This window comes from Sinohyriopsis cumingii, chromosome 11 (genome assembly GCF_028554795.1).
Source record: "Sinohyriopsis cumingii isolate HCF-2022 chromosome 11, ASM2855479v2, whole genome shotgun sequence".
NCBI lineage: Eukaryota > Metazoa > Mollusca > Bivalvia > Unionida > Unionidae > Sinohyriopsis > Sinohyriopsis cumingii.
The window spans coordinates 61,011,782-61,025,959 of NC_142971.1; the positions used below are offsets into that span (position 1 = coordinate 61,011,782).

The 14,178-nt window shown below is 33.7% G+C and overlaps 1 protein-coding gene across 4 annotated transcripts in view; it reads right to left on the reverse strand.

Annotated features, from left to right (window-relative positions):
* Positions 1 to 14,178, reverse strand: part of LOC149788544 (uncharacterized) — a 176,941-nt gene that overhangs the window by 94,543 nt on the left and 68,220 nt on the right. For all 4 annotated transcript variants that reach the window (XM_089974571.1, XM_089974569.1, XM_089974570.1 and 1 more), the window contains exon 3: positions 2,024 to 2,188. In XM_089974571.1, the coding sequence (XP_089830697.1) occupies positions 2,024 to 2,188 (165 nt within the window). The remainder of the gene's footprint in view (positions 1 to 2,023; positions 2,189 to 14,178) is intronic.

Genomic DNA, 14,178 nt, shown 5'->3' on the forward strand with positions numbered 1-14,178 from the left:
TTTAGTATGATACAAATGATGAGTGGCATTGTTCAGTATGACATAAATGATGAGTGGCATTGTTTAGTATGACACAATTGATGAGTGGCTTTGTTTAATATGACATAAATGATGAGTGGCTTTGTTTAATATGACATAAATGATGAGTGGGCATTGTTTAGTATGACACAAATGATGAGTGGCATTGTTTAGTATGATACAATGGATGAGTGGCTTTGTTTAATATGACATAATTGATGAGTGGCATTGTTCAATAGGACATAATTGATGAATGGCTTTGTTTAATATGACAATTCATGGGTGGCTTTGTTTAGAATGAAACAATTGATGAGTGGCATTGTTTAGTATGACACAATTTTTGATTTGCTGCAACAGTGTTTTGATTTCCTGCACCAGCATTTTGATTTGCTACACAATTTGCTACACCAGCATTTTGATTTGTTACACCAACATTTTGACTAGCTTAACAACATTTTGATTAGCTTAAAAAACATTTTGATTTGCTACACTGGCATTCTTATTTCCTACACCAACATTTTCATTTGCTACACTAGCATTTTCATTTGCTACAAGTGTTTTGATTTGTTACACTAGCATTTTGATTTGAAACACCAGTGTTTTGAATCGCTATACTAGCGTTTTGATTTGCTACACCATTTTCATAAAACACCACTTACTGGAAAATTAAAGATAAAACATGTCTTTTGACTGAAGCATATTTTAATATTTTTGAAAGGTGGATTGTAATTCCCAGTAATTTTCTATTGGCTTATATACATAGGTAACTTATTCTTATCTGCACAGTACTGCTTATTTGAGTCATGTGCTTGGAACCCCCTTGAGTCTTGTGTGTTTAATCCCTTTGGGGCCAAAAAATACTTTCTGAGTCACATAAACCATCTGACATTGTCTGGAAGGTTGGCAGATATGTGAAGGCAAAATTTTAAATAAACATGTCATAAAAGATGCATAGTGATGAGAAAATCCCCAAGTGCAAACATACATACATTCAATCTCTGTGTGATTTGTAGTACCAACATATCTTTAGATTTGACAATATAATAGTTGATCCTACCACTAGCTGCCATTCCTAGGAATTGCTCATGACAGTATAACTCTACAGTATTTTCTACATGATATGACAAAAGACCAATGTAAAAAAAATTCCAAAAGTTGGTGGTGGGCTTATTATCAGAAAAAATATTTAGCAACATTTTGTACAAATGGGGATGGATGATCACGAATTTTGTACAAATGGGGATGGCATATCATGAATTTTGTACAAATGGGGATGGCTTATCATGAATTTTGTACAAATGGGGATGGTTTATCATGAATTTTGTACAAACAGGGATGGCCTATCATGAATTTTGTACAAATGTGATGGCATATCATGAAATTTGTACAAATGGGGATGGCATATCATGATGTTTGTACAAATGGGGATGGATTATCATGAAGTCTGTACAAATGGGGATGGCATATCATGAATTTTGTACAAATGGTCATGAATGTTTTACAAATGGGGATGGCTCATCATGAATTTCGGAGGCTAGAACACTTCTGCAGGGGGCAGAGCTAAGCATAACTTTGGATGCTGGGACACTTTTAAATGGCGTGGAGTTAAACATAAATTGACAAAGTTTCAGAATTCTTGCTTTAAAATCAAAGCACTCTTGTTAATTTGACAAAAACAGAAAACAACAAATTATTTATTTTACATATTGTCAAATAAATGGCTTTTATAATTATAACTTTCAATAAATAGTTTGAATTAATCCATCACTAACTAAAGAAATACTTGGATAAACAGAAGGAAATTCAGTAAGACTGGAGTTAACACTAATTCTCCCATGATAAAACCAGGGACTTGCCTACTAACGTTGTAGTATGATTTAACTAAATTTATCAAACAGTTGAGGATTATTGGCTTATTACAAATTTTTTGTGGACCTATCATGCAATACAGACTTATCATTACACTGTTAAGAGTATGACGTATGGTTATTTCAGGAATACAAACCTGTTTCTGCTCTTCAATGACCTTGACCCGCCTCTGTTCTGCATACTCATCCTGCTTCTTGATCAGTTCCTGCTGTAACTGGATTTTCTCCTGCAGCTGTTCATGTTGATGATGGCGGACTTCTTGCTTGGCATGATCCCACTTCTCAGACAGTTCTTCATACCTCTGGTATAAAAGACAAGAAAGTTCAGGAATGTTTATTTGTTATTAATATGGCCCACATAAAGAAATGAAAATTTATACTGTTAAACACTTTCCCTTTTACAAATCTAAGACCGGAAATCTCCCCCAAAAGTGGGGGTCTACCATTGTAGCCATGATCTAAGTTTTCCTAACTGACCATCTTGTATCAAATGATATCAGCAACTAGCTTATGATGGTTTTCCAACTATCTGTATCTCTATATGTTTCACCTCCGTTTACCATCTTCCTTAAAAACAGTAGATGACGGTTAAAGTGACTATCAGTCTAGCAGCTATTGTAAATAATGTTGAAAGTCTACTGCATAATGTTGAAAGTCAAATGAATAATGTTAAAAGTCTACTGCATAATGTTGAAAGCCAAATGCACAATGTTGAAGGTCATCTGCATAATGTTAAAAGTCAAATGCATAATGTTGCAAGTCTAATGCATAATGTTGAAAGTCTAATGCATAATGTTGAAAATCAACTGAAAATAATGTTGAAAGTCTGCTGCATAATATTGAAAGTCTAATGCATAATACTGAGAGTATACCACAAATTACAGTGAAAGTCAACTGAATAATTTTGAAAGTCTGCTGCATAATGCTGAAAGTTTTAATGCATTTTGTTGAAAGTCAACTGCAAATAATGCTGAAAGTCTACTGCATAATGTTGAAAGTCTACAGCATAATGTTGAAAGTATAATGCAAAATGTTGAGAGTATACCACAAATAACGGTGAAAGTCAACTTAATAATTTTGAAAGTCTGCTGCATAATGCTGAAAGTCTTAATGCATTATGTTGAAAGTCAACTGCAAATAATGTTGAAAGTCTACTGCAAATAATGGTGAAAGTCTAATGCATAATGTTGAGAGTCTACCACAAATAATGCTGAAAGTCTACTGTATAATATTAAAAGTCTAATGCATAATGTTGCAAGTCTAATGCATAATGTTGCCAGTCTACTGCATAATGTTGCAAGTCTAATGCATAATGTTGCAAGTCTAATGCATAATGTTGCCAGTCTACTGCATAATGTTGCAAGTCTAATGCATAATGTTGCAAGTCTAATGCATAATGTTGAGAGTCTACTGCAAATAATGCTGAAAGTCTACTGCAAATAATGGTGAAAGTCTAATGCATAATGTTGAAAGTCTACTGCATAATATTAAAAGTCTAATGCATAATGTTGCAAGTCTAATGCATAATGTTGAGAGTCTACTGCAAATAATGGTGAAAGTCTACTGCAAATAATGTTGCAAGTCTAATGCATAATGTTGCAAGTCTAATGCATAATGTTGAAAGTCTACTACATAATGTTGAGAGTCTACCACAAATAATGTTGAAAGTCTAATGCATAATGTTGAAAGTCTACTGCATAATGTTGAAAGTCAAATGCATAAATGTTGTGAGTCTACCACAAATAATGTTGACAGTCTACTGCATAATGTTGCAAGTCTAATGCATAATGTTGCCAGTCTACTGCATAATGTTGCAAGTCTAATGCATAATGTTGCAAGTCTAATGCATAATGTTGAGAGTCTACTGCAAATAATGCTGAAAGTCTACTGCAAATAATGGTGAAAGTCTAATGCATAATGTTGAAAGTCTACTGCATAATATTAAAAGTCTAATGCATAATGTTGCAAGTCTAATGCATAATGTTGAGAGTCTACTGCAAATAATGGTGAAAGTCTACTGCAAATAATGTTGCAAGTCTAATGCATAATGTTGCAAGTCTAATGCATAATGTTGAAAGTCTACTACATAATGTTGAGAGTCTACCACAAATAATGTTGAAAGTCTAATGCATAATGTTGAAAGTCTACTGCATAATGTTGAAAGTCAAATGCATAAATGTTGTGAGTCTACCACAAATAATGTTGACAGTCTACTGCATAATGTTGCAAGTCTAATGCATAATGTTGAAAGTCTGCTACATAATGTTAAGAGTCTACCACAAATAATGTTGAAAGTCTACTGCATAATGTTGCCAATCTAATGCATAATGTTGCCAGTCTGGTGCATAATGTTGAAAGTGAAATGCATAAATGTTGAGTCTACCACAAATAATGTTGAAAGTCTACTGCATAATGTTGCCAGTCTACTGCATAATGTTGAAAGTCTAATGCATAATGTTGAAAGTCTACAGCATAATGTTGCCAGTCTACTGCATAATGTTGCAAGTCTAATGCATAATGCTACAAGTCTAATGCATAATGTTCAAAGTCTAATGCATAATGTTGCAAGTCTAATGCATAATGTTGATAGTCTACTGCAAATAATATTGAAAGTCTACTGCAAACAATGTTGAAAGTCAAATGCATAATATTGAAAGTCAAATGCATAATGTTGAAAGTCTAATGCATACCATTGCAAATAATACTGAGTCATCAATCCTGTTCCAACTATGTCAGTCTCAAACTAAAATCTGTTTATGTGAGCAATGAAAAAAATAACTCTGATTGACATAAAAATAAAATAAACAAGTTATCTGTTTTAATTTTGTTACTGAATATAACTTTTCCTGCTCAAAGATTATGTGATGAATCCAATATGGCACACTGTATAATGAGAAAGACAAACTCATTTTATTCAAATTCCAAAGAAGTAAAGAAATCTTTACATATGTACATTTGAACAAAATCCAGGCCCTGATGTGAATGTGCACATTGGAATGTTAGATCATTGTATTTGCAAGTTAATTTAGGTACAGGTCTTCCACCTGTTGATCCTAAGTCTAAATTTCTTTTGTTGCATTTTTCATTCTTTTCTAAACACAAGATTTTATACTGCATTTTTCTTTTCTAAAGATAAGTTTCTTTTTACTGCATTTTTCATTATTTTCTAAACGTAAGTTATTTTAATTGCATTTTTCTTTCTTTTCTAAACATAAGGTTTTCCACTGAGTATGTAAGTAAGCCTTACACATAATATTAATACATTATACCCCAAGACATAAAATAGGTTTTCCACTGAGTAGGTAGGTAAGCCTTAGATATAATATTAATACATTATACCCCAAGACATAAAAAAAGGTTTTCCACTGAGTAGGTAGGTAAGCCTTAGATATAATATTAATACATTATACCCCATGATGTAAAAAATGGTTTTCCACTGAGTAGGTAAGTAAGCCTTAGATATAATATTAATACATTATACCCCAATATGTAAAAAATAGGTTTTCCACTGAGTAGGTAAGTAAGCCTTAGACATAATATTATTACATTATATCCCAATATGTAAAAAATAGGTTTTCCACTGAGTAGGTAAGTAAGCCTTAGACATAATATTATTACATTAAATCCCAATATGTAAAAAAATAGGTTTTCCATTGAGTAGGTAAGTAAGCCTTAGATATAATATTAATACATTATACCCCAATATGTAAAAAATAGGTTTTCCACTGAGTAGGTAAGTAAGCCTTAGACATAATATTATTACATTATACCCCAATATATAAAAAATAGGTTTTCCACTGGGTAGGTAAGTAAGCCTTAGATATAAAATTAATACATTATACCCCAAGATGTAACAAATAGGTTTCCCCATAGTCAGACTTAATAAAGCATGCCCCAAGTCATTAAAATTAGGTTTTCCACCAAGTTACTGGGCCAGATAGGGGTGGGGGTCCAGTACATTTATTGGGTATTATACACACTTAGAGTAAATAGACACATATACCTTTGCTTTGGTGCCCTCTCAAGGACTGTCAGGGTACTATTGAAATTCTGGCCCCTCTCCCCCCCCCAAGAAAAAAAACAACACTTGACCTGATGTGGACATGGCCTTAGACTTAAGGTTAATAGAGTATGCCCTATGGCATTCCAAATAGGTTTACCACAGAGTTGATACGGTTTTCCACAGAGTTGCTATGGTTTTTAACAGAGTTGCTATGGTTTTCAAAAGAGTTGCTATGGTTTTCTATAGAGTTGCTATGGTTTTCCACAGAGTTGCTATAGTTTTCTACAGAGCTGCTATAGTTTTCGAGAGTTGCTAATTTTTTCTCAGAGTTGATATGGTTTTCCACAGAGTTGATATAGTTTTCCAGAGTTGCTATGGTAACCTTACACTTAAGATTAACAAATATGCTGACATCACAATAGAACCAGTCTTGAAACACAACATTTTTTCCAAAAATCATGGTCTCACAACAAAGATGATCTCTCAAGACAATGTAATAATCTATATGATCAATAAATCTGTGCAGTGTGAGAAATGTATGGTAAACTAAATCACTTATTATCCATAAAATAATTAAATATTAGAGTTTAAAAGATATGTCAAATGTCACAGAAGAGTATAAATTCTTCTTATCAATTATGCAAATATAAATTAATGTTGGTTAATTAATTTTTTTTCTCAGTATGACATAATTTTTCAGATCACATTGGTTTTCAGCAATGGAAAGCTTGCATTGTCCGTTTATGGCAGGTCAATTACCCCATCAATGATTTCTCAAGGTCTTTTATATTTAAATGACTTAATTCATTTTCTTTCACATTACTAATACTGTGCTTATAAAAACTGTATATTTCATTCTTTTTAATTATTTAATAGTGACAGAAACTGCAACATCATTACTGATGTCCAGTGTCTTTCAAGTACTGAGTGCTACAGTGCACATAGCTTAACCATGATCCTGCCAACCTGCAAAATAAACATTTCTTACAGTAGTGTTCAATATACAACTTGATTGGTAACATGTCAAACTGAAGAATTTGAGGTAAAAAAAATAACTAATCACTTTTACATCATATGGGGAAAGGATCTTCTAAGCTTGGATGTCATTATTCCTAACCAGAGAGTACATTACAATCAAAATCATCCAAAGCTAACAAACGATTTACATCCTATGTATAACATTGTGTTTTTTGTTACCTGTATTTATTTCCAACAAAGTCGGAGGAAAAAAACCACTTACCTGTAACTGTGAGAATTAGCCAGCAGTTATATAGCTCACAATACTCCATCTTTCTGCACTTTACTGACCAGCAGGGCTGGCTGACATGGGCATAGTTACAAAATGACCACATACATATCATGACAGGCATGAGGTTGGTAGTCCTGCAGGTCACCAAGCCAAGCAAGCCCCAGCAATAAATGGCAACTGAGGGAGCCAGCTTCCATGCTCTTTATAAGGAATACTATTGATCTTCATTGCTTCATGCATGAAGCAGTGGGTATAATATATTGGCCTCCATGCCTGTGTGAAGCCTGATACTCACTACATGTAATTACAACAACAACCATATTGGACATAAGGCTCAAACTCAAATACAATTGATCCATCCAAGAAATCTATTCCACAATGTACTGCTAGCATGTACTACAGGTGTAGAGTAGAGTTACATGGGTATTTACAGACTGGTTTGTCATTTTACATAGAATTTGCAAAGTGCTTTGATATGTAAAGAAACTCCAATCTACTGGGCTGGTTCAGTGTTTATTTGGTTGAAAGCTAGCTTTTCAGATCAATACACAAGTACTCTGTATACAATTCCAGCATAAAATTCATACTTTTGTTTGAAAAGATACATCTGCCAAAACTTAAAGAAGGTCACTAGGAAGAAACCATTGACCTGAAAGCTTAAGATGTTAAACAATAGATCAATGTGCATCAGGGATTTTATTTCAGTTTTATGAAATAGTTACACATGAACCCTAATAATCATTTGACATTCATGACAAGTAAAACCAATCATACTCAACTTAGTATAAAAAGAAAACAAGAGTCATATGAACAGTACATTATATTTAGTACTGTGTGTTTATGAGTCCTCTATGCAGGCACTAGGGCCTGTATGACTTGAGATTAATGATCAATGGGTCACAATGATGCTGGCATTGGTTGATATATGCAGTCTTTAACTAAACTCAGTTTAGAATTAATTTCTTATTACACTTACCATAAATTAAAACTCAAAATCTGTAGTTTTATTCTGGCACAAAGTCCACATGATCCACAAAATCTGTAGTTTTATTCTTACACAAAGGCTACACAATCCACAAAATCTGTAGTTTTATTCTTACACAAAGGCTACATGATCCACAAAATCTGTCATTTTTTTCTTACACAAAGGCTACATGATCCACAAAATCTGTAGTTTTATTCTTACACAAAGGCTACACAATCCACAAAATCTGTAGTTTTATTCTTACACAAAGGCTACATGATCCACAAAATCTGTCATTTATTTCTTACACAAAGGCTACATGATCCACAAAATCTGTAGTTTTATTCTTACACAAAGTCCACACAATCCACAAAATCTGTAGTTTATTCTTACACAAAGGCTACACAATCCACAAAATCTGTAGCTTTATTCTTACACTAAGTCCACACAATCCACAAAATCTGTAGTTTTATTCTTACACAAAGGCTACACGATCCAGAAAATCTGTTGTTTTATTCTTACACAAAGGCTACATGATCCACAAAATCTGTAGTTTTATTCTGACACAAAGTCCACACGATCCACAAAATCTGCAGTTTTATTCTTACACAAGGGCTACATGATCCACAAAATCTGATTCATGAACTTAATCTCAAACAAAAGTAAATGTATAAAACCCATTTTGAATCATGATGATTCTGACCTTTGACTTATGGACTCCAAAAACAAAAGACTTCTTTAATTCAAGTAAAAGATCTCCACAAGCTTTGGTCAAGATAAATGGACTAGAAATAAAATTATTATCAAAGTCTATTTTTCTTCTTTCAGTTACAGTAACTTCACTGTAACATTTAAAGTAAAAAAAAATATTATTTGTTTTTCCTTATCCCATAAAGCAATCCATCCACAAAGTTTAGTCCAGGTCTGAAATGTAGAAGTAAACCTTCTGAACTCAAAATCAAAAGGTACCTTCCCTACCCCATTAGCAACCCATCCACAAAGTCTGGTAAAAGGAGATGCATAAAAGTTAAGTAACTGCATGGAAAAGAAAGGAAACAGACAAATGTACACACATTTGGACAAAGAGATGATTTGGTTTTTACTTTACTTCAAAGCAACACAAATAGGTAACATGGTGCTGAGTTCACTGGAATAGCATTCCTTGCTCAAGGATACACCAGACTAAGTCAGGCTGACATATGGTAGGATTTGAACCCACACCCTTAGTTTCTGCAGACTCCTGCCTTTACGAATTGGCTATTACAACTTGCATGAAGTTAGATCAGATCTATTCTATTCTACATCCTCACAGGATAATGGACATGACAAGAAAGGACAGGGAATGACGTCTGGAGATGAATGGACAGACAAATAATTACATCACTGACTCATTGCCTTCTGGTGTGAACACAGAAATCCTATTCTAGTGTAGATTTTCATCAAGAGAGACTAAACTGAAAGATCAAACTGCTGTCCTAGCAAAGCAGAAAGATCAAACTGCTGTCCTAGCAAAACAGAAAGATCAAACTGCTGTCCTAGCAAAACAGAAAGATCAAACTGTTGTCCTAGCAAAACAGAAAGATCAAACTGCTGTCCTAGCAAAAAAAAAAAAGATCAAACTGTTGTCCTAGCAAAACAGAAAGATCACATTCATGAAAGATTAGGATCAAGGCAGAGGGTGGAGACTCTCAAATCACATGCAAGAAAGATGAAGATTAAGAAATTGGGTGGAGTGGTGGATATATAATGAATGTGGTGAGATAAAATTTGCATTTGAGTGCAACTAAGCAATCTGTAAAACTCAGACCCATAATTATGTCATTGTCCAAATAAAACAGTAAAAAAACAATGAAAAATCTTACCTTGCTCTTCATCAATTAAGATATAAAATGTGTCCATTTCACCAAATGTTAGTAATGAAATTTTGAACAGTAGTACTAAGTTAACATGCTTCTCATAGCTGAAGCACACTCCAAGTGTGGCCTCTGCAACAAAATCCTGTCTCTTTCTCTCTCACACTGTCTCTGGCTCAGCTCATCACTGACTCAAATGACTGACTGAACCTGCACTTCAGTACAGTGTTATTCATATTAGGTCCACACTAACTGTGTTATTTATATTAGGTCCACACTAACTGTGTTATTCATATTAGGTCCACACTAATACTGGAATTCATCCACTAAGCCACATTTAATAAAAGAAAGACATCAATAATAGCATTAGGAATTAATATATCAAATGAAAATGCTTTTGGCTTTCCTGAAGCAACAAGTCCATGTTCTCACTAAAAACACGTGTCCAGTTAAATTTTTACCCTGACTATTTTGTTCTACTGTGGTATACAAACAGTGGATGTTATACAATGACAGTCTTGATGGGAAAACTTATTGATTAATACAGGGCTCTATAGCCTACCAGTGGGATAGACAACAGCATTTTTTTAAACAAACAATGCTGTGTACCTGCCTGCTGATACACTTGGCTGGCAGAAACAGTGGCAAGAGTATCCGATTATAAATCCATTAACAATATAATGTTCATATATAGTCGACTTGCATTCCATTCTGGAACACTGAAAGGACCAGATGACATCTGTTCTGCATCTGCTGCAGCTCAAGTTGTGAGCATTATTTCATTAGCATGTTGAAAACTGATCCCAGCTTAAATGTAGGCTGTAGAAGCTATTGTCTTAATAAATTTAAACTAAAAATGTGTTCTTCGAACACAGATGCCCCACCACAAACCCTGAAAATGGATCCATAAGCAACATGTACTAGATGGATGAATATACAGATGGGTGACACTACATGCTCTACCACCATCATGAAAAAATACCAAACACCTCAGGAATATACTTGTTCATTATGAACAGTTTTGATATGCTTTTTGAAATAATAATGTAAAATAATGTAACCATATAGATGTCATGTTTTATAATAACCTGAACATATGAAGGCTGTACTGCAGTATTCCATAACAAACACCTGAACCTAAACATACAAAAGACTGCAGTATTCCATAATGAACACTTGAACCTAAACATACAAAAGACTTCAGTATTCCATAACAAACACCTGAACCTAAACATACAAAAGACTGCAGTATTCCATAACAAACACCTGAACCTAAACATACAAAAGACTGCAGTATTCCATAATGAACACTTGAACCTAAAATACAAAAGACTTAAGCATTCCATAACAAACACCTGAACCTAAACATACAAAAGACTGCAGTATTCCATAAGAAACACCTGAACCTAAACATACAAAAGACTGCAGTATTCCATAATAAACAACTGAACCTAAACATACAAAAGACTGCAGTATTCCATAATAAACACCTGAACCTAAACATACAAAAGACTGCAGTATTCCATAATAAACACCTGAACCTAAACATACAAAAGACTGCAGTATTCCATAACAAACACCTGAACCTAAACATACAAAAGACTGCAGTATTCCATAATGAACACTTGAACCTAAACATACAAAAGACTTCAGTATTCCATAACAAACACCTGAACCTAAACATACAAAAGACTTCAGTATTCCATAATAAACACCTGAACCTAAACATACAAAAGACTGCAGTATTCCATAATAAACACCTGAACCTAAACATAAAAAGACTGCAGTATTCCATAATAAACACCTGAACCTAAACATACAAAAGACTGCAGTATTCCATAATGAACACTTGAACCTAAACATACAAAAGACTGCAGTATTCCATAATAAACACCTGAACCTAAACATACAAAAGACTGCAGTATTCCATAATGAACACCTGAACCTAAACATACAAAAGACTGCAGTATTCCATAATGAACACTTGAACCTAAACATACAAAAGACTGCAGTATTCCATAACAAACACCTGAACCTAAACATACAAAAGACAGCATTACATTAAAAAAACACTTTCAGAAAGAAAAAAAACTTGAAACAAAGTCATGCAGTACCAATCAATGAGAAAATGAATAATTTAATTATGATAGTTTTCTAATATTTAGGTCTGTTGTACATGTTTAAAGAAACAATTAGCAACATGATTAAACTTGTACATCATTTTTTAATTTTCCTAAGCATTACAATGGGTTTTTTTAAAAAGCTGTACACTCCTGAATTACACACATTTGACTCACAAGCATCACGTGTTTAACATTTAAACCCAATCAGAAAAATACACCATTTGTTGCGTGTTATTCACATATATACATGAACACGCAGGAAGGGTTCCAAAGTATAAACTGTCATTTTTTGTATGTGTTCAGCGACGATGAAAATTCTGCTCCCTATTCATGGATGGAATCGAGTTGCATGAATTTGGCATACAAAATAATGTTTACCCTCATTTTTTGGTGCATCAAGCAACACAGCCTGGCTCATATTGTACACAGGTATATCCAATACCAAGAATACTTAATTAATTAAAAAAGAATGCATTTAAACCTGACGCCTTAAAATACACCACATCTATGTACATGTTTATGCAGACCATCATAGATAAAGAATACCTATATTTTGGCATGTCTACTTATTTTGAATCTGCTCCATGGAATATTATGCTTTCTGGAATATTTTAGTGCAAATTAAACTGCAATTACTAAAATGTCTTGTAATTTTCAAAAGTCTTGTAACTACTAGAAGCCTTGTAATTATTATATTTTGTAATTACTTAAAGTCTTGTAACTACTAGAAGCCCTGTAATTACTTAAAAGTCTTGTAACTACTAGAAGCCCTGTAATTACTTAAAGTCTTGTAACTAATAGAAGCCTTGTAATTACTTAAAGTCTTGTGACTACTAGAAGCCCTGTAATTACTAAAAGTCTTGTAACTACTAGAAGCCTCATAATTTCAATGAATGTCACGGAAGGTGATTGTCCATCCATTTGGTTGGTGGTTTCCTTCAGATTCAAAAGTTTCAACAAAATCAAAAGTCACACAAGCCAAGCATATTTCTAAGCCATCTAAAGAGCATGCTGTACATTAATATTAATTGACTAATGTGTAACTGACCTTAACTGAATAAAGTTTTACATATAATACATAAATACATGTATATCCTAAATTACGCTGTGACTATAATTACCCCAAACTTGTTCCTGGATTCCACATTATATGCTTAGATGCATAATTACATTAAATAAATTACACTGAACTACACTAATATAAATCAAACAGCTTCAATAGTTATATTTCAGTCCAAGTAGAAATCAAACCCATTTTGTAAGCAGTGGCAGATATCACCCCCTTTCATGCACTAGCATTCCCCCAAATATATATATAAGCAAACACCTTATCAGCTATACACATTGTTTTGGCTGTCTCTCAGAAGATCTCTCCTGTGGCTTTGATTGTCCAGTATTCATGGCCAGAATTTAAGCTAATTCACAACAAAGCTTGTGAAATTGTTTTTTGGAAATAAAAACACGTACAAGGCAACCATTAACATTTCATCACATGTAATTATATAGGATGAAGTAACCTTCCCAACACTTTATGCAAAATAAATATACCACGTAGAACACTGCCAGCACATTTTCACACCCATTCATCCCAATACATGTGACACTAGCAGGACAGAAACGGTGGCATTCTATAATTGCTGGTTATGATTCACTGACAGTTAAAAGTAGATTCAAAAGGAACATTCAAAAATTCTGTCTTAATTCACTGCCAGGCTTTGTGCTCTCTAAGTAAGTTGTCTGCACATGAATGAGCTGTCTGCATGAGTGAAAATAATTTGCTAAAAAGAATGACTGAAACCACTGATTATGGTGGACATTGTTCCACACAAAGACAACTCATTAACCGACAAAGCTATCAGATACAGCATGGCCTTGTCCTTACAAAGTTTCAAAAGATAGGCCATCTATGTTCATACAAGTCTGTCTGACAGAACCCAAAGGAGGGAAATTTGACTAGAGATAAAACCAATGTATTTCGGAAGTTTCAAACTTCTTTTGGTGGCAAATCACTGTGAAAATGAGGTCAGGAAGAAAGGAGGAAAATATGGATAAATACAAAGCCTATGTATCACACATTTGAAAACACCCTTCTGACTTAAT